The 25,375-nt window shown below is 36.5% G+C and overlaps 1 protein-coding gene across 1 annotated transcript in view; it reads right to left on the bottom strand.

The window, feature by feature from the left end:
* LOC139151823 (serine/threonine-protein kinase SMG1-like) overlaps positions 1-25,375 on the bottom strand; it is an 85,440-nt gene that overhangs the window by 42,369 nt on the left and 17,696 nt on the right. Inside the window, exons 5-24 of the mRNA XM_070724821.1 lie at positions 24,508-24,604; positions 22,500-22,576; positions 22,054-22,126; positions 19,886-19,983; positions 18,857-18,945; positions 18,520-18,604; positions 17,007-17,079; positions 16,419-16,570; positions 13,731-13,832; positions 13,196-13,272; positions 12,392-12,584; positions 8,706-8,836; positions 7,565-7,729; positions 7,104-7,219; positions 5,801-5,894; positions 4,492-4,593; positions 3,284-3,472; positions 2,582-2,693; positions 2,161-2,281; positions 35-112 (exon numbers count right to left, since the gene is read on the bottom strand). Of these exons, the coding sequence (XP_070580922.1) occupies positions 35-112; positions 2,161-2,281; positions 2,582-2,693; positions 3,284-3,472; positions 4,492-4,593; positions 5,801-5,894; positions 7,104-7,219; positions 7,565-7,729; positions 8,706-8,836; positions 12,392-12,584; positions 13,196-13,272; positions 13,731-13,832; positions 16,419-16,570; positions 17,007-17,079; positions 18,520-18,604; positions 18,857-18,945; positions 19,886-19,983; positions 22,054-22,126; positions 22,500-22,576; positions 24,508-24,604 (2,224 nt within the window). The remainder of the gene's footprint in view (positions 1-34; positions 113-2,160; positions 2,282-2,581; positions 2,694-3,283; positions 3,473-4,491; positions 4,594-5,800; positions 5,895-7,103; positions 7,220-7,564; positions 7,730-8,705; positions 8,837-12,391; positions 12,585-13,195; positions 13,273-13,730; positions 13,833-16,418; positions 16,571-17,006; positions 17,080-18,519; positions 18,605-18,856; positions 18,946-19,885; positions 19,984-22,053; positions 22,127-22,499; positions 22,577-24,507; positions 24,605-25,375) is intronic.

Here is a 25,375-nt window from a genome sequence, read left to right on the forward strand (position 1 = left end):
AGTTTGCAGAATTCCCATTGAAAACTATACGTACTGCTACTATCCTTGGTAGAGCTGACTGGTGATTTGGGTTCCTCTGATTTGCTTTCTGCAGCATAGGCTCTCAATGTACCTGAAAACGGAATAAATGCAGAGTTCAAGGATTATATTAAAGTCCATAATTGCCGATGCCTTAGTGATATCACTACCTTTCCTTCACTAAATTTTGGTGGCAAAGCTCCTTGATTTTCTAAAGCCCTGTAATCTATAAAATAACAAGTCATCGTTGATGACACAGTCCCCACTTGTTAATGGGTACTTTGATTACATGTCCTAAGAGGATAGAGTCCTGAGCACGTATCTTCATTAATTAGGTCTGTGACAAAAATACTTTGATACAGATGGCGCTCAATGGCCAAGAATGAGTTCCATGGTGATGAAAACATAAAACCAATGTAGGCTACCATCCTAAAGTTCATAAAATGAGTCAACTAGGAATTAATCAACAGGATGTTGCAAAACATTTTTGCATACAATTCTAACACTTGACAGATTATCACTGGTACCATATTTCATAAAGTTTGATGCAGTATTTACGACACTATGAGATCAACATCTGTATCAAGTTTCATCACATTTGACGTTGTATTAATTTGTGGCTATATCACCCTAATTAGGAAAGTTCATTACTTATGCAATTACAAATTCATTAAAATGACACTGATAAATGTCAATGTCCTTGTACCAACTTTGAATAAAATCGGTCGAGATATGCCTGAGTTATGCCTCTGCATATGAAAAAATCATAACAAATGGCCACACAGCAGCCATATTGGATCATATCACAAAACAAATTGACAAGCATATCTATGACATTGGTCAATGTCCTTGTACCAACTTTGAATAAAATCGGTTAAAACATGTCTGAGTTATGGCACTGTATATGAAAATATTGTAATAAAATGGCCGCCTGGCGGCCATATTGGATCGTATCACAAAACAAATTGATGTGCATATCTATGACATTGGTCAATGTCCTTGTACCAACTTTGAATAAAATCGGTTGAAACATGTCTGAGTTATGGCTCTGTACATGAAAAAATCGTAATAAAATGGCCGCCTGGCGGCCATATTGGATCGTATCACAAAACAAAATGACGTACATATCTATGACATTGGTCAATGTCCTTGTACCAACTTTGAATAAAATCGGTTGCAACATGTCTGAGATCTGGCTCTGTACCGTACATGAAAAACTCGTAATAAAATGGCCGCCTGGCGGCCATATTGGATCGTATCACAAAACAAATTGATGTGCATATCTATGACATTGGTCAATGTCCTTGTACCAACTTTGAATAAAATCGGTTGAAACATGTCTGAGTTATGGCTCTGTACATGAAAAAATCGTAATAAATGGCTGCCTGGTGGCCATATTGGATCGTATCATAAAACAAAATGACGTGCATATCTATGACATTGGTCAATGTCCTTGTACCAACTTTGAATAAAATCGGTTGAAACATGTCTGAGTTATGGCTCTGTACATGAAAAAATCGTAATAAAATGGCTGCCTGGTGGCCATATTGGATCGTATCATAAAACAAAATGACGTGCATATCTATGACATTGGTCAATGTCCTTGTACCAACTTTGAATAAAATCGGTTGAATCATGTCTGAGTTATTGCTCTGTACATGAAAAAATCGTAATAAAATGGCCGCCTGGCGGCCATATTGGATCGTATCACAAAACAAATCGACGTGCATCTGTATGACATATGAAGTAATCCTTGTACCAAGTTTGAATGAAATCGCTTCTTGCATCTCTGAGATATCTGCGTGAACGGACGGACGGACGCACGCACGGACGCACGCACGCACGCACGGACGCACACACGCACGGACATGACCAAACCTATAAGTCCCCCCGGACGGTGTCCGTGGGGACTAAAAATACACATACAGTATCTGTATTTCATATACTATGTATCTGCACATACTGAATGTTGTACTGCCAAAACGTATTCTGTCACAGTACCCATGTGTTCAGACTGGGTGAGTGAGTACTTTTTAGGAGGACGTTTTGTCTAGACATCATGGTTCTTGGAACTCATTTTCTAAAATCCACAAGATTTATATGTCTTCAGGAGCAACAGAAAGGAAAGACACGACAACTTACTCTCTATATTCTGAAAGGTCTCTTGTGGTTTTCCAAGTGGTGTCCTGAGTTTAGCAAGCACACAGAACATGGCTGACTCTGATGTGGCCCAGAACCATAGCAGACTATCGTTGCCAATGACCTAGGGGTGTTAAACAGACACACATTCATACTATCAAGTTGTGCAAAAAAGAACAAGTTTCACACATAGTGCGACAATCTTGTCATGAGCGTTAGGTACTGGAACACTTTGCTGGAAATTATTAAATATATTCTGTGCAACATTTAAATCTTGACACCCAATTTTTGCACAATGTTGCCACCTAACCTCCTTCAAATCTTACTGCTTTTAATGGCAAAGTTGATAAACACAGGAAAATTTTGATTGACGGAACATTATAGTGTAAGGATGTTAACACGGTGTTTCCACACCAGTACTTACCATATCATGAAACAAATTGCTCTCTTTCCTAAGTCTCTCATTATTTGCTATCTTTTCATGTCTCTGACAACTGAAGTACTGTCTCTCCAGCCAGTCCTGCCCTTCATATTTCCTGGCAAATGGAAAGAAAGATACAAGTCAGTTCAACTGCCCTATGATCAATGATGTGTCATGTCGACAACCAAATGACTGAAGAGGAATTCAATGGAACTCAATACAACATATCAATAATAATTTACTTTGTTCCAAGTGGAGAATTGTTGAAGCAACAACAGTTAATACTTGATGTGAGTAGCAAAACAATTATTGTAAATTCCAACTAAAGAACTTGTCTTCATCACATGGACATTTTGTGGGTACAAAGCCTGACTCTACATCAGTTATGTACTTCAAGTAGAAGGTCAAAATTTGATGAATGATAAAAAGAGTTTATAGTACCACAGCAAAGTTTGCCAGAAATATCTGGAGAGAAATAGGCAGCTAGTGAAACGTTAAGAGATCGTCACGCAGTACCTCTGAGATGGCAGTGGGCTGGGTATGTTCTGAGTTGATGAATTTAATGGTGTAGGAGTCACACATAGAGTAAACAGCGATGTTTGGAACTTAAGGTTCACAGTCACAAACTATAGCATACTAAACATTAGGTCTGTATCGCTCATTCTATCTGCAACACTAAAGTTGACATAGCGATGGCCTACTTACCCACGGGCTGCACCTTTCAGTATGAATGCCATTATACTTCTAAAGCTGTGAGAATGGAAGCTGCCAGTTGGTGGCTTAGCCATGTGATTATGGCAGGCCATTCTGAGTGAGTGTAGACTTCCTGTTTCAGTCCGACTTGACACTGTACCAGTCCTTTGTTTACCATCCATCAGGGACAGGTCACCAAATCTGGGTACGGCAAAATAAAAGAGGCTCTAAGTTTGACAACTTATAGGACTGACAATATTGATTTTTATTTGTTTATAAAAGCTGTACAACATCATTACTTACAACATTTCCAAGGTAGTCCTATTCACAAGATGTACATGAGAGTTTAGGAGTTTTTGCAAGCTGAGATCCAAGATGTAACAAAGTCCTACAGTAACTAACTTTACTGCAGTGATACAATGCACAACCGTAAAATTCCTAGCTCAAGCTGCGGCTTCTATTCAGAAATCTTTTTTATTATCCTGGGGGTCAAGTCTGAAACCAACACACGACTACTTTTACGTACATTTGATCTTGATACGGTTAGGTTGAGTCTCATAATATGCTTGCCAGTTGCCCATTTTTACGCAAATGATCTTTGGTTGAGAATACTGACAAAATATGATCAATAAAAATGTAAACATGGACAAGAACACCCATGTGAAGAAGTGGGGATACTATCTGCAGGCTATCGGTCTGTAAAAGCCTCCATACATTGATAAAATCTGTACTGAAACATTTTTTATCCAGACTCTCATCGAATCCTAACACTATACAAATGTAACTGTAATTTTTGTCAAATATTTTGAAGAAGTTAATACCAAAGCTAAATCAAAGGACACTCGCTACATACAAACATTGAACTGAGTGTGAAGAAAGTTCCCATTGACAATTTCTAATTAGTCAGTTGATAATATAAAGAGAGAAATAGTGATAACTCGACATGGCTGGTGATGTATAATTACTACAAAGATCTATCTATGAGAATGCCATACATCTTGAACCAGAAAACCATGCTTCTTTTGTCCTACCATTTTGTTTAATACCATATAAAATAAAAAGAACATAAGATTGATCTAACCACACCAATGAAAAAAGTAACATTTGTAATATTTGTAAAATCTATTTACAGTGTAATCACTTGCAGTCATTTCTACTGATGCATCAAATATTTGAAGGTAAAAAAGTATTATTCAAGATTTGTAAATTTGAATAGTAACCTTGTTATTATATCTGTTGGCAAGCTCTTGAACATGGTTGTGTAGGCCTCCTGGACCACTGAATCAGTGCTGGCAAGCTTGACCTTTGACACTTCAATCAATCTGTAAAATGACAAATATGTGTATGACAGTGAGTAAAGTTTCAAGTGCTGCATTGTCATTTGGATAAAATAAAAGAATTGATAGCTTTTAGAGCAAACAGTGTAACAATTCACAATTTCAAATTCATTACCGATGCAGACTAAAAGCTGTGGGTACATACGTTGTAACGGTAGCTAAGCCACCTTAATGACATAATGATGTAATAAACATGTCTCAGGAGAATACATGGTGTGCATGTGAAATGAGATTGCAAAGATTTTTGGAAACTACAGTCTGGGGCTGGTGTGTCACTGTCAGACCCCTCATAACAATTAATATGTTTTTGTCAGGTTATGGCGAACAGATAAAAATTTAAAGCACCAGCTGTGAAAATTATACTTTTGGATTTTAAACATTTGTAAAAGAAGAAACAAACAACATGCTGAGTATAATTTAACACAGTACAGCTGTTGAGATTATTACAAGCTGTGGAATTTTCAGTGTTTCACAGAACTACCACATCTTCTGTCCACAGTGTTACGCTATGAGACATACTAAGACTATCATAACATTTACAGAAAAATAATATTGGCTGGGTGATTCTGCAATTTTTAGAACATTTCATGATCAGGTTGGCATTGTTTTTGCACTAGCAAAATCCTTATGATTTGCTATGGCTTTCCAAGGGACACAGAAATGTGTAACATCTGGGCACATCCTGTGAGAAAAGGTCAGCAGAGATTGGAGTAATAAACTGTCAAAAATAGGTAGGAAACATGTGCATGGTTCACACTGCACTGCTGTCAACTCTACACAGTTACGCATCATTTCAAGGCACACACACACACAGTGAAACAGTTCTCAATATCTTACAACTCCACATCATACAGACTCACTTGTTTACTGTCCGATCACCATGATGGTACAACTGTCATCTACAAGCTAGTGTAAAGATGGCTGTACAAGCAGACAGTCTGATATAAAACCACCAACTGAATTTGGCACTGATTTCTAAAATGCCTTTTCTTTCCTTTAAAAAAAAATCAATACTAGGCAATATCTCCGAGATGGGAGTCTATCGGAAATGCAATAACCTAACTGTTGCAACGTGCAGGTGCATGGCAGCTTTTAACTGCCAGGGGTACGAGTGAAACAATGGTGAACTCCCTTGGGAGTTGAAATCGGTGATAAAAACCGGAGAGCTGGAACAATAGTGGATTGACCTTACCTTTTCAGCAGATGACTAGGTAGATGTTTGAATGCTATAACCAACTGTAGGCAGTGACAGGCCTGCAGACTCAAACTGCTCATTGATGATGTAGCTGTAATAAAACACACAGCGGTAATCAAATATCACTTGATGAGGGAAATAACCAAGTGTCTCCAGTGTCCTGCAGTTATTAAAATGCCACCATACTAAAATGCTGAAGTGTGGACTTACAGATTGGTTGACATTTGAGTTAAATGCTTTTAAATTTTACAAATACAGCCCACTATTCATACTGAGTAAAAAATACATACGTCAAAAGCTTCTAATTACTGAGACAATGTACGGTTCACAGTGGGTAATTTCACGGCATGGAGTTCCTAGGCACATACATTTGCCCGGGCAAATTGTCACATTTGTAAGGACAAATTTGGCTAATGTTTCCTACACCACATGGAGATACTTCTATTCAAATAAGACTTTACACAAGTATAATATGTTCATTTATGTTACATTTTTACAAAGTATGCATGCAATTTGATTTTTCAGTTACAGACATTTATGAGTGCAGCTTAAAATTAGCTGAAGAAGCCCAGGGGAATTGTAAAATATGAATCACCTATAGTGATACAAGCATCTGACATGACCTATTGTAATTTGACATGTTAGGAGACAATGTCATGTACTTTTGATACTAAAACTTTTTGTGCTTTTTAATCGATATCATGTTGAACTGGAATAGCTTTAACTTTTGTAAAAAATTTTAATTTTTTTTGTTCTACAAAAGAAGTATATTTTCTTCTCTCTCTCCTTGCTGTACAAGGTAATATTTTGCAAACACAACTACACGAGTGAATATGCCATGTTATTAAATCTATTCCAGATTAGAATTCCGTCATAATAACACTGGATATTGTACATATACTGACTATGTTGAAACCTATGGCATTTGCACATGACTTTGGGAGTAGAATAAGAAATTGTCTTTTACAGAGAGAAAGAGAAAATATGTTATGGATCTAAAACTCAATGGACAAATAATCCACTTTCAACTCCTCCTGGAAAACAGGGTTTCTGTCATGATCATGCATTGGGTGTGTTTGAATTTAGGTCTAATGTACGCTGTTATTTTCAACTCTGTTGAATTTAGAATATACATACATGTATCCACAATAGATGTACCACATCAAACACATGCCCTTCAACTTTGAACAATAGTGGGTGCTGTATTACACACCATAATATCAGTTACATTACAATGATAATTTGTCTACTTGAGACAGCATATCATATACTGAGATCAGTGCCGCAACGAACTATTCACCTTTGGATAGAAGTGCCACAAAAGCCGACTTGAACTCCACAGAATTGTACAACATTGGACTCTCAGTGTTCTGAAGCTTTTCCATGATCTGTTGTAACCACTTCATGGCAAATAATCTGAAACAAAATCACAAAAGACAGAACTCTACAGCGTCAGACAACACATTAAATCTGTAACATGTCACAAGAGCATAATCTCAGATAAAATCTGTTGAAAGATATAGGAAAATATAAGTTTGGTACGATTGACAGCATGGCACTGAAAACCTGTACAATTACTTGACTATAATTATATAATCAAATTTTCTTATTTGTTCGGACAGTCATTCGACATTTTAACATTCTGATATTTATACGTTAAAAAAAATGAACAAATTTTTAAGGATACAGAAGGGAGAGAGAGAGAGAGAGAGAGAGAGAGAGAGAGAGAGAGAGAGAGAGATGGTAATACTGACAACTTACTTGATGTCACATGAGGTAGCTGAGTGTACGAGTACATCTGCAAGTATAGTCAGGATCTTAGGGAAGTAACTACTGGTAGTACTGGATGTGACAGAGCTGAACACAGAGCCTTCTGACGTGACAGGCTGACTACTGCCAATGTTACTGCTTATAAAGTGACCATGTCTGTTGGGATAAAGAATATATGAAATAGCAAAAATTTATACAAAACTCAGAGCTAAACAACCAGCAACCAGATTCACCTGTTGATATTTGGAATTGGATATGATATGCACGTGTATCAAACACTGAATCAAAGGTACTATGATGGTCACCAGGGCAAGGGTCAGGACAGCGATATGGTTAGGGTACTGTACGGGTCTGGTGGGTAGGTGTTCAAAGGATAACTGTCCCAGAATTCAATCATACAGTCCTTTTGATTTCCATAAACAGTGACTTTATTCATGACAAGGTTTTGTGAATCAAGGAATGAATGAACAAGTAGCAGCATTTTATTTTGCAGAGTTATACTCAACAAGTCATTGTTGATGACAAAGTCCCCATGTAGTTAGACTATGGTGGTAATTTGTCAAGGTGGCAAAGCTCTGTTGGTTGGTTGGTTGTTTTGAAAAATATGCTTTCCATGTGAAATCATCATGATGGCTGGAAGAAGTATAGAGCTAATTTTTCCACAATATGCAATATAATATCTAGGTATATGTCACCTGCTATATGCAAAGTCCTATAGTGATTTGCTGAGGCCAAATATAAAACATGTGTTTCCAGTAACTTGACCCGATGTGGGAATGTCATTGATCCTAGTCTATTTTATTCATTTTTGAAAATGCAGGGTAATTTTCAGATTCATATTCTCATTTAATCTCACTATTTTCATCAACAGATGCCAAGAAATTAAATGGCTGCCAGGGGAGCATTTTAGATTGTATCAATAAACAAACCTACATGCATTTGTGTGCAATGGTCTGTTATCCTTGTGCCAAATTTGAAAGAAATCCCCTACGGAATTTCTGTGATATGTTTGTGAACAGGGAGACAAACTGTGCAAAGATACATTATTGAGAATAAAAACTTTTTTCTGCTGTATACACATTATGTCAGGGACTGCTGTTTGTCTGATCCAATTGAGTTCTATGAAACTCACCTGTTGCAATGTGCATACAAAGCTTGCAATACTGCATACTGTATACTAGGGTAATACATGGCTAGCTCCCAGTGACACACACTCAGATAGTCTGTCAGTAGTTCAAATATGCTGGGTGACAAAGCCCACATCTGTAACAATAATCACATGATTACATTAGAATTAGTAGAGTTGAGCTGTTGACCTTTCATATCTGTATTGTCTATGATACCAATGTGCAAATGTAACCGTAACTGATCATATAACTAATTAATCCTCACTTGATGAGAATTTTCAGCACTGAATTACACAGTTCACTTACTGCTTTAACAACAACAAATTTTCTACAGTAAAAAATACTGTGATCACAAAAAATCACATTACAAAAAATTTGCTATCCTCATGAGAAAATACAAAACTGCACTCAAGAGGGCACTGTCCAATATACCTATGAACGAGCCCCACCTAGGTGACAGTGCTTGCGGAAGCTTTCTGAGTATTAATTGAATGTTGATGTAGAATAAGAACTTTCTACAGACAGACATTTCCTTTAATGAGAACCTGTGTCTCAAAGTGATTAGCTATCTGATCTGTCATTCCTAATTCATAAATGTAATCCCTCATCGTGGTAGGTCATTGCTGAATACAGCTTCTGCTACGCAGTATACATACTGATTTTCCTTCTGTCTTGATGAAATTGTTCATTTATCAAGAACTTGCAAGGCCTCGGTCATTTATTATAAACATTACAGTGTCAATTTTAGAGTGTTCACATCATTCTCTGAGCAAATTTTTCTCCCTCAGTGGAGAGTAGGGTTGAATAGTTTATCCAAATACACTTCAATTATCCATAAAATGCAACAGTAAGTGACTTTTCTGCCATCATTGCAACTCACTGAATTCAATTAACAAATGCGACAACGGATGAAAATTTCATAACATTACAAAAACTCACATCATATGGAAAATAAATCAGACATTGCGTGTGAACGATTCATATAACAAATCTGAAGAGCTCAAAATGATTGCTAGAGGGGTGTACTTTATTGATGCAATGTCAATGGAAACTGACAAATACTCAGTCTGTTAATTGTGACTGTAGAAAGGATTATGCACCATAACTTGCTGAAATTCAACATAACTTGCTGAAATTCACCATAACTTGCTGAAATTCAACAAACAATACATTTCTAGAGCAGACATACAACATGGGAAATGTTGACAGTGACGGGGTAAAATACATTTCATTTCCATTACATAGCATTGTTGATTTCAAGGCTTTCATGAAACAATGTTTGCATTTCATTGTAATTTGATTTCCTCCCAGGCTGGTAAAGTAAATACAATTTCTCTCTGATGAATATCTGTTGTGTTAAATTCTTCAAAATGATTATGTTGATATGGACGACATTAACATGACTAGAATTCTGATCAAGGAATGAAAATAATATTCTTGAAACATGATGATGTAAGGTTAACTCCTAATATGATAATGTAAAGCTATCTGCTAATATGATGGTGTAAGGCTAACTGCTAATATGATGTAGTGCTAACTGCTAATATGATGATGTAAGGCTAACTGCTAATATGATGATTTAAGGTTAACTGCTAATATGATGTAGGGTTAACTGCTAATATGATGTAGGGCTAACTGCTAATATGATGTACAGTAGGGCTAACTGCTAATATGATGATTTAAGGTTAAATTCTAATATGATGTAGGGTTAACTGCTAATATGATGTAGGGCTAACTGCTAATATGATGATGTAAGGTTAACTGCTAATATGATGTAGGGTTAACTGCTAATATGATGTAGGGCTAACTGCTAATATGATGTAGTGCTAACTGCTAATATGATGATGTGAGGCTAACTGCTAATATGACTTAAGGCTACCTGCTAATATGATGATGTAAGGCTGACTGCTATTATGATGTAAGGTTAACTGCTAATATGATGATGTAAGGCTAACTGCAGATATAATGATGTAAAGCCAACTGCTAATACACAATCCATATCTGAAACTGAATAGGGAGATAAACTAATCTGACATGACTCTGCATGAATATTGAGTAACAATTCTGAAGGAGTATATGTACCACGTGGCTGACCTAGCAATCATGCAAAAGAGTTCAGGAAACTTGAGTGTGAGGATTTGAATGGCAGTATGTCTGAAAATGATTTATTTTAGAATGGGCTTTGATTATGTATACCTGCAGGATCAATTTTATTACTGGCAATGTTGCTGACCTGTGAGTGCCTGTGCATTAAGTCAATTTCATTATTCTCCTTTGTCATCGTGTATGTCTGTCGTATCCAATAAATCAAAGTGTGTAATTATCTAATATGATATGCCCAAGGCTTGAATAGCGATAATGGAGCATAGATCTATTTTTCCTGTGTGCTGTTAGGGGGCTGTCTGACTCTTCCGTGAATTCATCGAAAAGGTGAAGGATGCTGTTGAAACTGTAACAAGTCCCTGGAGCATACAAAGTAATAGACTGTACCATAAAAATGGGGAATTATGAATTTAGAATTATTTTATTATTATTTCAGCCAGTGAAACGACCGGACACAACTATGAAATATCAGTTCAGCCTGTACCATGAGCAGACAGAATTATGAATTGCCATTTCATGGCATACCATGAACTGAGGAAATTACTCGTTGTGCTTTCAGACCGTGCCGTTAATGGGGTAATTTGTGAATTATGTTTTCTATACTAATTTGCTGAGGTGACCCCCTGTCATATCTGTATTCATAAAATGTAGTGCAATAATCAATAACTGCACCTTCAGCTAACTTAATTCTACTACAATTTCTTCAATCTGCCATTTTTTCAGTGAAAGTTCAAAGCAAAAGCCTTTATCTTCGCTGAACAAGTTTTGAAGGTTTGTGGTTTATACATAGATACACAGTCCTGTACTTGTGGAGATCTTATCAAGATTAATGTTAGATTCCAATGATAGCCAGTTTTCTCTTGAAAACAAGACTTCTTTCAATAATAACTTATTTTGTAGATAGTGAATGGACTTTGTAGATGATAATTTTGGTATAGTCTGTAATTTTTAGACAAAAGTGTTCAAAATTATTCAATTTCATGTGAGGTTGATTTGTCTAAGCATTTAAATATAGATAGTTCTCATTTTCTCAGAAATGTGTAACTGAAGGACACCTTTCTGTATCTGAGGAACTTTATAATTTTTAAGATTAAAAGTTTCACAGTCTTTATGTATTTATTCAGCATTAGTGCATTCCATGATAACAACACAATTTATGGCTAAAGAAGGATTCTGGAGAATGATGGGTACTCTTTACAGCTAATAATATCAGCAAGTACTTGGCCTGTGAATTCAACTGAACTCTGAATGCAAATTGTGAGTGGAGACTAAAAATGTGATACACACACTCTTGGACAGTTTCACCTATGTTGACAGTCAAATATAATTGATTTCTATCATGACACTTGAAAAGGGATATCTGATTCCCTCAAAAGTCTCCGTCGTAACCATTTGGAGAAATTATAAGTTTTGATTTTCACAAAGATAGGACGGTCAAAAATTATGTCTCTGTACACTTCAAAATGAAATTGTTGACTGGAAAATAATTGTAAAACTAAGAGTAGAGTCCAACAAGGTTAGGTGGAATCTACCATTACTGAAAATCCTGGTGGATATTCAACTTGATTTAGCACTGCAGACAACTTACCCCAATAATGGTATTTTTGGAGCTTCCAATCTCAGATAGTGCGCACACGTCGAAAATCACTGCAGCTTCAGCGTCTTGCAGGTTGACATGCTTCCCTTTGAACGCATTCTCCTTGACAAGTTCAACCTTGGTCTTGCAGTCGCTGTGCTCCAACAATCTGTTGTAGGCTAGTTCCAGATCACTCAGCACAAAGCTGTGAACAATAGCAGATTTGAAATGAGTAACGTCCAACAGTAAATGAGATTTCCTACTCATTTTTTCTCAAAATCTAACTTATCAGGCTTGTGTATTATCCAGATAAATTAGAGTGACTGGAAAATGATCCACTAGCAGTGACAAATCTGTATCTGTATACACAAGCTTTAATCTGGAATTCAAGGATATGTGTACAGCGTAGCATGCACACTCAAATACGACTGTAGATCAAATTCTATGACTTCGCATAGTTGATAATATTATGTCAGAAGTTTTAGTCCGCCTATTTTGATACAAAAAGCAGATAGTTGGCCTATTTTGATACAAAAAAAGGAAACAAGATAGTGCTATATTATAACTATCATTGTACACATATTGTAATAATAATGTAATGATTAAATGAAAATAATGTCACATGACAGTAATATCAATATCATTTACTGTGAATTTCAAGTGACATCATTATTACTGATATCATATTAGTTATTTATTACACAGTGCAATAAACCAGCAAGGTCAACTAAATGGAAACACTGTAATTTACAGCTGTTGTAATTCCCACATGGACAATAGCATCTGGTGAGAGCAATGACAGATAATTAATAATACCTGTAGGCAGATTCCAAGAGAGGGATGTTCTTCATTCCCAGCAGGCTGTGGTAAACACTCATCAAACTTGACAAAACCTAGCACAGATGAAAAGGTAGGAAAAATGGATGAGCACGATAATCTCTCCTTGAGGTAAGGATATGAGGGTATAACTTCATGAAAAACCTTGCATTATAGGTCAACACAGGCAATACTTTCGTATGATCACAAGTTGACAACACTTTATGAGACAAATAAATGTTGATATGTCTGTTACTCTGCGTGTTGATGATTCTGCATGGACGCCTATTTCACCGCAACTACACAACCGTAAATGCTATAAAATTTACCATATAAGATTAACATCACCATTCTTGTCACGATGATTCTGTTTCTAAAAAGCCGCATATATCTACCATAAAACCATTTGATCACATTTTGAGTTATCAATGTTCATGAGTGGAAAGTTAATTGTGCTTGGAAAGTTTGGAGTTCCACAAATCTTTTATTTTGTGTGTTCAGGAGGGGGGGACAGGGGGGGGGGCAGCATACTCACGGTTTGATCAGATTGGCATCTGAGTTTGATGAACTTGGACTGCGGACCCAGAAACTTGCCCACAAAGTCTGCCGGCAGAGCAGTGCCCACATTCTCTACAATCTGAGGCAAAGTAAAAAACATTGTGTATTTAAAGTGATGTGGGAGCTCAAAGATGCATACAAATGGATGGAAAGTTATCTGATCCTTTATTTCACCACAGTATTTTTATTAATTTGTGTAATTGATACCTGTAAACAAACATTACTCCCACTGAGCAAAGAGATGTAGGTCAGTGGCTGAACTATGATATTTACAAGACAAGCAGGTGGGATACGGATGAACTTTTCACCCAAGATTTATGTGACTGAAACTGATGACTGGAAATTAACCTCCTTCAATTGTCAGTCAGGAAGAATTTTATATACACCGTCGCCATTGTGATGGAACTTATTTCAATATCAGTGGTATTGACGATATTCAGTGGAAGACCGTCTCTAGCTTAGACTCTGCATACAAAATTAAGATGATCACCCTAGGAGTTCAAGAAATTCAAGTTCAAGGAGTTCAATGTGTATATACCATAGTGGATGGAAACCTATGCAACGCATTAGGAACTGTCGTAATTGCATTTGTAATTAGCTGTGTTACAATTCAAATTTTCACAGCAGTGTTTCAATTAAATATATCAACTATACATTCTTTGTTTACTGATATATTGCTCTCTTGAAATCAGAACTTTCCATCATTTCAACACATGCTCAAAACATTGTTTATAATATTATTGCCCGAATACATGGGTTTATGTGCCCGGGAGCAGGTGACAATTTGCCCAACGCAAGGAGGGCAAATTGTCTCCTGCTGTGAGGGCACATAAATCCATCTATTCAGGCAATAATATTTTTGTTATATGCCTCTTCACAGTTAAAGGTCTGGTGAAACGCCCATGTTGCAAAATCACAGAAATACCATTGATGGTCTATAGAACAGTTATGTTTATTTCTTTTATCGTTTAGCATGCGTGATTATTAAATATGGCAAAAGGAAAATGCAATGTGGGCGTGTCTCCAAACCCTCTCCAGTCGACTTTTTTCTTTCCAAAGTTTGCCCGATGTCATATCTTATAACACTGATAACAGGAAGTAAGTATTTCACACCTTCATAAGCTCCCCATGGGGATAAGCTTAACTTCTAGGGTTTCGGCTTGCATAATTAGTATCATACGCTCACTGTTCGCGCTAACACTCGCAACATTTGCAAAATGCGATAAATCAATAATTGAATGTGGCAAAAATTCTATCAAAACGATTCTCCACGCTTACGAATATATATTTTGACATGAAATTCGGTTTCACCAGCCAAACCTAAGCTTACAAGTTAAGTTACTCTTTTCTCACTAAGTTACTGTACTTCCGGGTTTATCGTTTAACTTATGGCTCAATCAAGGTCTCACTCTTGTCCTCCATATATCCAATCATGAGATGTACAATCTATGTATTGTATTCTGTGATTTGTTCGTTTCATCCCCGACATGTATCAGTTGCTCTGATTTGCTTAAATTTTTAATGCAGTCAATTGCCATAGTCTTTCACAAAGGTGTCTTGAAGTTCATACCGTTGTCAATCCGGTTTTTACAAGGGATAATTACATGCAGTAAATGATTTTTTTTGGTTCGAAAAGCAATCAAAGCACAGAGAAGTACGTTTGGTTGTTTTTATCTCATTTCTAGTCCTGAATTGCACCTAAACGTGGTCTATATAGGAGAGCAGACAAGTCGATACTGATTGCCCATGCTATTCTTATGCATGTGTGCATCGTATACATTTCCGGTACAGAGTCATTACTGATACGATTTACGTAATACATGAACGAGCAAAGGCGCCCTTTATTGACCGTGGATTTTGTTTACATGTAACAAAGCAGACGGCTCTGGTAGTATTCTTTGGGTAGAGCAATTCTCCATCAGACGTAGCACTGGCGGGAAAGTCTGCTGGTGAGAAACGGACGGCAAGCATTGGTTGCCCCGTGGAGGTAGAGTACTTTGTTAACATGCTGTGTTAGCGGATATGGGGCAGAGATAAGGGATGGCTGGGACTGCTATTCGATGTAATTATCAGCATTGTGAGTCAGAGTGTACCAACCATGACCAAACTGAGGGCGTGGCGTAAGTTTAGCGAATTGACCCCGAATTGACTCGCACATAGAAATATAGAAAAATTAGCACTCACGCATACTTTTATTATGTACAATTTTGTTGCTAGTGTAACAATATTACCACCCAGAAGCTAAATAGCTCAGCAGTACAGCTTGATTTCACCAGACCTTTATAATAATGCTATATGACATTTAGTTACATGCAGGGCATTTTCAAACAATTTTGCTACTATCGACCAGCATCAAACAGATTTTAACGAAAGTCAAAATAGCAGCGCGCATGGATATTTTACATCTAGCGTTAAGCATCTACATTGAAGGGAAAACATCAAAAGGCTTCACTGGATTGGGTAACCATGGAAACAAGTAACTACATCGTTCACACGGTGCGTTAACCCCCCGTGTGTTCCCATTCAAATCAATGCACTGATTTGGACTAACATCGAGGCATGTAATAAACTTAAGGTAATTTTCAGAGAAATACAATGTATTGTACAGATGACAGGAACACATCATAACCATACAAAAATGACATTTCTTGAAAGAGACACTTACCAAGTGAAGCAGGTCTAAGACGGATGTTAAATGAGACTGAGTAAGTATAAACTTAGATTCAAGCTGATCCAGGGCATACTTGAGTACCACATCAAAGCATTTAGATAGGTGAGACTGTAGACCATAGCACAGAGCTTGGAGAGCTTCATTGGCTGGAAAAAAAAGAACTTCTTGTTCAGTAAAATATATATATTCTCTACATAAAGTGAACATTGATCTATGACTGGAGAGAGATGTTGCTGATGTTACCTAGAAGAAAGTTACACTTTACAAAACTTTATAGTTAAGCCAAAAATGTAATTTACTTTTCAGAGAACGAGATTATAAATGACAAACTTTGAAGTGTCTGCAATCATTCAACATAACTGCCATCTGAAATATTTCCTTTCTAGCATTCTTTGATAAAATTGTCTCATGCACTCAAGGAAGTATAGGAATTAAGATGACACAGAATACACATCAATTGGTCAAAACACCTGACTATGAATGAAATTGATAAGATACTTGCATGTTATAATCCTTTCTGATTGCAATATGCAGAAAACACCCTTTCCACACGAATGAAACTACAATGAGAGCACAATTTACCTGCAATGACAATTTCTTCTTTGAACGCTTTCTGCGTTGCCACTTCTTTGCATTTGACTACTCTCTGCAATACCTGTATGAAGGCAAAGATAGATTGTTTACAGAGCTGTTTGACATGAGGGACAATTTCAGTTTTGAAATCATGAACCATCCCTATTTGTCAAGTAAGATTCCATCAACTCCTGCCTTTAGAGTATACATTTCACAACTGTCGATGTGAACTTTCCAATGTGACACAGCCTGTACACGTAGGCATTCAAGTTTGAAAGACAGGTTCTCTGAACCCATGTCAATTGGTACATACTGTAAGGTCATTTAAGAAGTTCTACAGTCGATGTGGAGATGTGCTCTCTGAATAAGATATGTCCATTACTCTAAAGCCAATTTATTGCTGGTTTTGGCTAAAAACAGTGATTCAGTGGCTTCACTGAAATGCAATTTAATTTTATCAATCGGTGGGAGTACATGCAACCATTGTACATGTACAGTGTTCAAGATGGTCCTGCTATATATTGTTCTTACTCTCCAATGTTTCATGCACCATGTGACAAAATAAAATGTCACTCTGACCAATACAGTGTTCATGTAAAACAGATGTTTAAGTTGTACAAACAACACACATGGATAAACACATGCACAGGAATACAGATCTGTGTGGCCGTGCATATGGGGGTGTGTCTGCATCGTGGTCCATTCAATTCAGTTTTCATTTATTGTGTTGCCTTGGATTGCTAAGATTGCTGGACAAGATTTTCATGTTATTGTATATTTTCAAAAATTGCAAGTATCAATAGGGGCAATTAATCCCTGATGTCAGAATCAAGTTGCCCAATACAAAGGACATACATGTAGTTGATGACATTTGTCAGCTAATATACATGTACCTTCATCAAGTTTATGTCTGATGAACTACAGAGGTGAACAGAAGCCTTGACATGTGTGTAAATACCAGCAAATATAGGCTAATAAGCCTGGTTTAACACACCATAATTCTTTATGTGAAATACATGAGGCCTGCATTTGTTGCTAATCCCATCATAAACTAACATTATTTCAATTGCTGATTGATTTTCAAAAAACAATTCACTTTCTCCTTGATGTTAAAAGGATGTAAAACACGGTATCTTTGTTCCTCTACATTTTGACGTCACTAATAATTTGACGAAAACTTGCAGAACAAAGACTCAATGGAAAGCTGGGAGCAAATAAATTGGAAAGGAAGTAATTATGATGCGGGGGACAACAATTGTTAAATTACAATAATTATGATGTATTTGGATGACAGTTAATGACGCAAGCTAGTTCGGGGGAAAATAATATATTTGGTCAAGCACCTCCAATTTCATGTGATGAAATACACAGTGAATTTGGTTATTCAGTAAGAGCTAAATAACGCTGTATTACAAGGTTTATAATTCTGCCACCCCTAAACTGTATATGTGTATATCAGGAAACTGTTACTGTTCTTTGAAGTGTAAGATATTTTCAATTGGGAGTATTTTCACATACTAACCTCAGCAACATATGCCGGTGTGATAGCCGGTGATTTCATTGGGTTGAAATGGTCTCCTAGTGCCTCTACAACAGTGGTGAACACTCTAAAAGAGAAAGAGCGCAGAATCTGGTCAGATTTTTTGCTAAGGAGGAAAGTGATATATAAGCAGTGCTTTGAATCTGAAGAGAAAATAATTCCTACTTGGATGCAGATTTCGATATACATGTATTGAAAGGCCAAGATGATTTCTAAATAATGTTTTATTTCATACTTCAATGGCACAGAAAGAGAAAAAAGTTACTGTTAATGGTTGATTATGGGTACAGAACACCTCTATCTTGGAAAATCAGCTCACCTCAAAAGAGCAGAAATTTTACTTTCACAGACATCAGGGGGTGGAATTTCATCATCACCAGGTGAAATCCTACCATCATGATTCAAATCCTGGTGAGGAGAAAAGAATAACACAAATATAATACACAAATCTGAAACAGTAAACTGAAAACCAACAATCCTAGCTGTGAATGTTAATCATAGGAGTGAAAAACAGGGTTAGGAAAAATTTCCCTATATACTCTGGTATTATAGTTCCTCTATCATTTATGCAGTCCATTTCAGATAGCATGTAACACTGTACTGTATTTCTGTGATCAGGCATCTAATTCCTAGGCAGTGCAGATGATTACGTCTAAATTCTGTAATGTCCTACTCTCTCATTTATCACTGTCAGCTCTATCATTGCAATAGAAACCAATAAGGTTTGTATGGCATTTGGGGGTTTTTCAGCCTTTGGTGTTTTCTTTCAATTCCAAAGAATGGCTGGGATGTGTACAAAGTGGACATGGGGGAGGGAAGAGAGGGGTTAAACCACTTTCTGAGGAATAACTCAAGGATCTGCTGTGTGCTTGTAAAGGCACAGCGTGTAGTATCATGAATTAATCATACACACTGACAGTGATAATATCATTTCATGACCATGATATATGGCAGCTCTTACTATCAGACAATGATGCAACCAGATTGAGTGGGTGGTGGAAAATTGTAAACTCACAACGAATTTGGCCATTCTTATTTTTAACACACATAGGAATTAGTAATGTCACATCGTGAAAATGTGGATAGTACCTGCATTGAGGTTTTAAATATGCATCAGTTCCCAAGACTGACAAAGACTAATTTCAATAAAACTGATTTCTTTTGTTTTCCTTGTAAGAAGAGCTGAAATTATTTTCACATGGCAGCTGAATGAAACATAACACAAAACTTATGTTTTCCCCGCCTGAAGATATCATATCTGTGCATATCCTTTGATATTTTCCATGAAGCCCAGTAATCAATTTTCTTTTCCTTGTGAAATCTGGTGAGTTAGTTACAATGTCCTTACCTCAGCGTAGGCCTCCATATCCTCAAGGAACTGTCCCAGTAGAGTCATGGAGAATCCCATGTCGGCTATCCAAAATGCGTGAAAACTAACCAGTGCATCTGAAAATTGTGAAAAAACACCACCGATTTGAATAAAACATCCTGTTTTTTTCCACATCAAATGTAATATTTATGCACATGACAAATGGTACATTTGATTTATGTCTACTGGCTTCTCCCACAACTGAAGACACACAGGGTACAATTAACCTTGAAAAATGACAGGAATTATACACAATGAGGAAGAGAAGCATTTCTATAAGCTTCAAGAAATTTGATAATGCTATTTGTCTGAAATGACATTTACATGGACTTTTCATATATAAAAGAATCCTTTCCATGTGATTTTATAGCGCACAAGCACAACCTTACAAATACAGTTCTAAGGCAAGACATTATGCCAAACTAGTACACTGACCGCTCAGTCAAGATGCACTGTGGTCATTGACTGACATCTGGTGCTATCCGTGTTAATACTTTCAGTTTCAGTGACTACATGTAGTCTCTATACATGTATACAGTAAAGTATGGCCATTTTAATTAAACCTTACTCTTTTCAATACCATGGTTTGTCCAATGCAAGGAAAGAATGGGTAATAGAGTACAAATTTAGGGGCCACTATTGATTTACATGTACACTGTACCACTGACGTGAGGGAGATTTGAAGGGCTGATGCACATGAACACACTGTTGCGGTACAATTTCAATCATGTTTGTCTTTATGTAACTCATATCTGCCCGGCTTTTTCAATCCACTGGCACAAAGTTTGAATGATCTAATAATATTACTCACTGCCCGTAGATTATCACTACCAGTGCTATTTCAAAGTTGGCTGTTCTAAAATATATCATTTTAAAAAGGTGCTCATTTTACAGTTGATTAGAAATATGAGAATTACAATTTAGCTACGCCAAAATGTAAAAAAGAATACCTAATTATAATACCTAATTATAATATTATAAACGAGTATAAAAAAATGGAAGTTTGAAAAATTTCCATGTTGTATGGACGAGTCATGATGATGATGATGATGATGATGATGCTGATGATGACGACAACAATAGGATGATTTTAATACTGATAATGTCATTGTTGGTTTTCAGTGACTGGTAGATACTCCAATGGGCCTCTACATCAACAGGATCTGCCCAGCTGGGATCTGCCTCACACTTAGCAATAATCCTGCCTTATGGCTGCCTCTTATGAAAATGGGACAATGTACGCATGGGCTTAGAGTGAAAGAACACTACAAGTATAGGCTAGACATTACACAGACAAATTAGGTCAAGCCATGCATGAGTGATTAGGATCACTCATCAGGATAAGCCATGCGTGAGTGATTATCCCTCAGATATGGATTTTGCTGACTTCTTACAACTCACTGCTAGTATTATTCTGTAGGGTAGATTCTCTGCATGGAAAGATCTATTCAGTGATTTGCGGGGAATGAATGCCGAGATAATGAAATAGGACAGCAAGAAATATCAATTTTCATCATAACCTTTGAATACTGCATCTAAATGAAATCAGAAGGTCAGTTATGAATTATTAATGATGATAGTGTGTACTTTGTATGTACACTGAAATTACAAAACCTGACGCCAATGTCTGCCTTTCCCCCCTGCAGTAATTTCATTCACCAACATTTGAGCAAACTGATGGCTACAGTACTACCTGCCTTTTACACAGCACAGGCTCCATCCACCTCGATTGACATCACAATAGAACTATCACTCATTGTTTACAATTAATGTCACTTTTCCTTGTTCATAATTCAGAAAAACAAGTCCTTGAAAATTTAATCAAGCGCAGGACCTGTGATGATTCTCTGACAATTATTATTCCAGCTGATGAATATGTCAAACAAACGGTATCTTTCACACATGAATAAGGTAGAGCAGCCTGAGATCGTCCCGCGATACAATTAAATTCTATCATATGGTAATATTGCCATTTTTACTCAGGGTGTACAAACTTTTGACATTTGTATGTTCCTAGTATTACCCAATGTTTCAGAATACAAATTTGACACTGTAAATGTTGAAGAGTGTAACGTTTGATGTTCAAATGATGCATTACGACATAGGCGTGACACTTAGACATTTCTGTCTATGAAAAGGTCAATTACCTGCTGTGTACGTAGTGAGGGATTTCTTCTGGGTTGTGTCAATGTGCCAGCCTACTAAAATATCTACAGTGTCCTGTCAACAGAAAACACATCGTTCATCATTGTTCAATTTTCAACTTATGCGAAAAAACATCTGCAGGTCATGAAAAGCTATCAAACATCTCTTGATGAAGGCCCTGGGAACTGTATACAAACATCTTTGGATACTGAAAGTATGACTTCAACATGTTACTTTTTCCTCTGTGGGATTATAATGCACATATTCTACTCTTTCCTGGTATAGCTATGCAAATACGCTGTTAATACAGGCAAATGCACTTTGAGTCATCATTAGAGACAGAGTGTGTGGGCTTGTATCTAACACAAGAAGGTAATTACAAATGGCAACATATACACTTCACAGAAAACAGTAAACTGTTGTGAAGTACAACAGAAACTATACTTACTCTAAAATGAACGCCAAAAGCTACGGGATACACCTCTGCAACATGGCATATATTATCTACAGTTGCTACTAATAAATCTGTAAAGAAACAGAGAGAACATTTATCATTAATTCAAATAATAGTCAGTGTGTGTGCAGTGATAACCCTTTTCCTGCCAGAAAGTACCACTTCTCCATTTGTCAAGTCAGTAAAAAGCAGTATTGAGCCAAAATTTGACCCATTTGGCTTGGTATGTTATAGCAGCTTTAGTCTGTAAAAATCACGTTTACCGTATCTCTGTCTCCAGGGACCTTCAAATCTTCAAGTCTTTGTTAAAATGCACCATATGGGACATGTTTTGCTTTACTAGTTTTAACTAACCTGACTTGATGGTGAAATATGAACTCGGCAGGAAAACGGCTTTAATGTATAATTGATATCATGTAAAAATTAGCATATTTTATAAGTGTGATATCCAGCCTGAACTGATGAAAAGCTTTACTTGGAGAGTGTTTTTGAGAAATGTAGCTTTTCTCTGATCATGTGTTATGTTCATTATAGTATACGCGTTAATGTTCAGTTTTTGCCAACTGTTTAATTGAGCCGCACTTCAGACGTCAAGAAACTTATTTCCTCAATACAATTACAACTTATGGCTATTTTTACTCCTGACGCATCACTACAACCAATTAACTGTACGAGCTAATGCCAAAGCAAAGCCATGCAATTTCTGAGACTGACCTTCTGAGCCTAGATGTCAGTTTGCATACATGTAAAATACACCCACTTTATCCCTTTTCCTGCCAAGTCCATATTTCACCACCAGGTCAAGATGGTTAAAATTAATCAAACACAATGTATTCCATATGATGTATTTTAACATAATACTGTACATTTGAAGGCTGTTGAAAACATAATACTGTAAAGTTGATTTTTTTTTTGGACAAAAGATGCTATAACATACCAAGCCAAGTGGGTGAAAATACGTCATTTTTTGGCTCAATACCGCTTTTTACTGACTTGGCTGATGAGGAAGTGATACAGTTATTACTGTCTGGCAGGAAAAGGGTTAAGGGTTGTAAGTGTGGGAACTGTATCTATATTCAGAGTAATACCAATCACTGACAATACATGTATTAATGATTATGCAGGTTTAATGATGATTTGTGAAGTTGTCTAGAAATGTTGTCTGATTGTTTGAAATCAATAATTATGCCAATAAACCTCTCTAAAATTTGGTCACTTATACAGGTAGCATTGGGGACAGATATTCAGAAATGTTTCCAATACTTTTCTGATCTACCACTAGTCGGGGCTCATTTCAAAGCTCTTGTGGTAAGATCAATTTTAACTGTCGCATTTTTTTGAAAATCAAAAATTTTATTTTTCCCATTGGAGATACCATAGGGATGGTGGCTATTCTGAATTTCAAATAATGGTAAATGTCGAGTAGTTTGTTTCTCTAGTTCCAAACTTTGCACGACGATCCCTGATATTTTATTGGTTTGGTACGAGGATGGTTGAAAGTTACATTGAGGAAAATTTGAACAAAAGTTTTCCTTTCACTTTCGAGGCACACACTAACTTAATTCATGATTTTAATTTTTGGTGGCCAAACATTAAAAGAGTATCATTAAAATTATCCAGTGCTGTAAACATGGCTGATATGTCTCATTTCACTACACATAGATATTCACAAATTTGCAATGATTGAGAACATTTTATCATCCATGATCCAAGCCATAAACATCCTTTTCATTCAGTATCTATGTACAAAATTTCATCCTCAACTGTTCTTAGGGTAACTTGTGCATGTACTCAGAAATATGGCAGATACACAAACAAGAAAACTGGGCTGACATCGGCTCTGTGTGTAAACAGGGAAGCTCAATATTTGCATATCACAGCATATCTGTATGGCATATGTCAGGTATAGCTAGATTGAGGATGATACTGTAGCTTTGATGTTGAGTAAACTGAAGAGTGCTTCAATCGTACAAGAACTTCGTTCTTTATCATACAAACTTACCTGCAGTATCTACATTTTCAAGCGTTGTCTGTAAGTTATTCATTACAGATGGCATCAAATCGTTAAACTGAATCTTTTCTCTGTCTTCTGCTAAAGCCTGAAAAAAATAAAATGTGACAGCCGGATGATAAGGTATGTGCAACAAAAGAACATGTGAACAACTGGGATTTCACCTTGAAAATTTTACAACCCACTTCAGGGTTTAAGATACTGAGTCAAAGGAAAAAGAGCATTTTTATCCTTCATCTGTAAAACATGACTTTTCACTTTTTACGTAGCCTGACAATTTCTTATGACTCTAGTGCATGGTATTGGCATATTGACTGTACACCACACTGTACGTAGGAAAGTGTCATTAACTGCCACAGTCCTTTAAGCAGCAGGCTGGATTTAATCAAATTCTTTTCGTTGTATTGTTTTAATCTGCTACTACAAAATGAAGGTGAAAGGATTGTAAATCCTGACTACCATTATCATTATAATTGGAGGTAGAAAAAAGACCTGACATGTACAAAACTAAAAGCAAATATTTAAGACACCAGGCCCAGGGTCACATGTGAAAGGAATTCAGTCATTTCTCTTATAAAAAAGTTAAACTAATAACTGATTTCACCGTCATGTCATGCAAAAACCAGCACCACCAAAATATAAATAATGTTATTTCATCATATTCCACTCATTAACATGGCTGACACACATCCTGTACCACATAAACATACATGAATACACAAATTTACTATGACTAATACCTTTGAATATTACATTTACATGCACCTATGTCATACACAGTGTTTTATCTTAAATAATAAATGTATTGATGTTCACGGTAACTGTGTGCAACAAGTCTAACATGTGTGGAGACTTGCAA

This window comes from Ptychodera flava, chromosome 15 (assembly GCF_041260155.1).
Source record: "Ptychodera flava strain L36383 chromosome 15, AS_Pfla_20210202, whole genome shotgun sequence".
NCBI lineage: Eukaryota > Metazoa > Hemichordata > Enteropneusta > Ptychoderidae > Ptychodera > Ptychodera flava.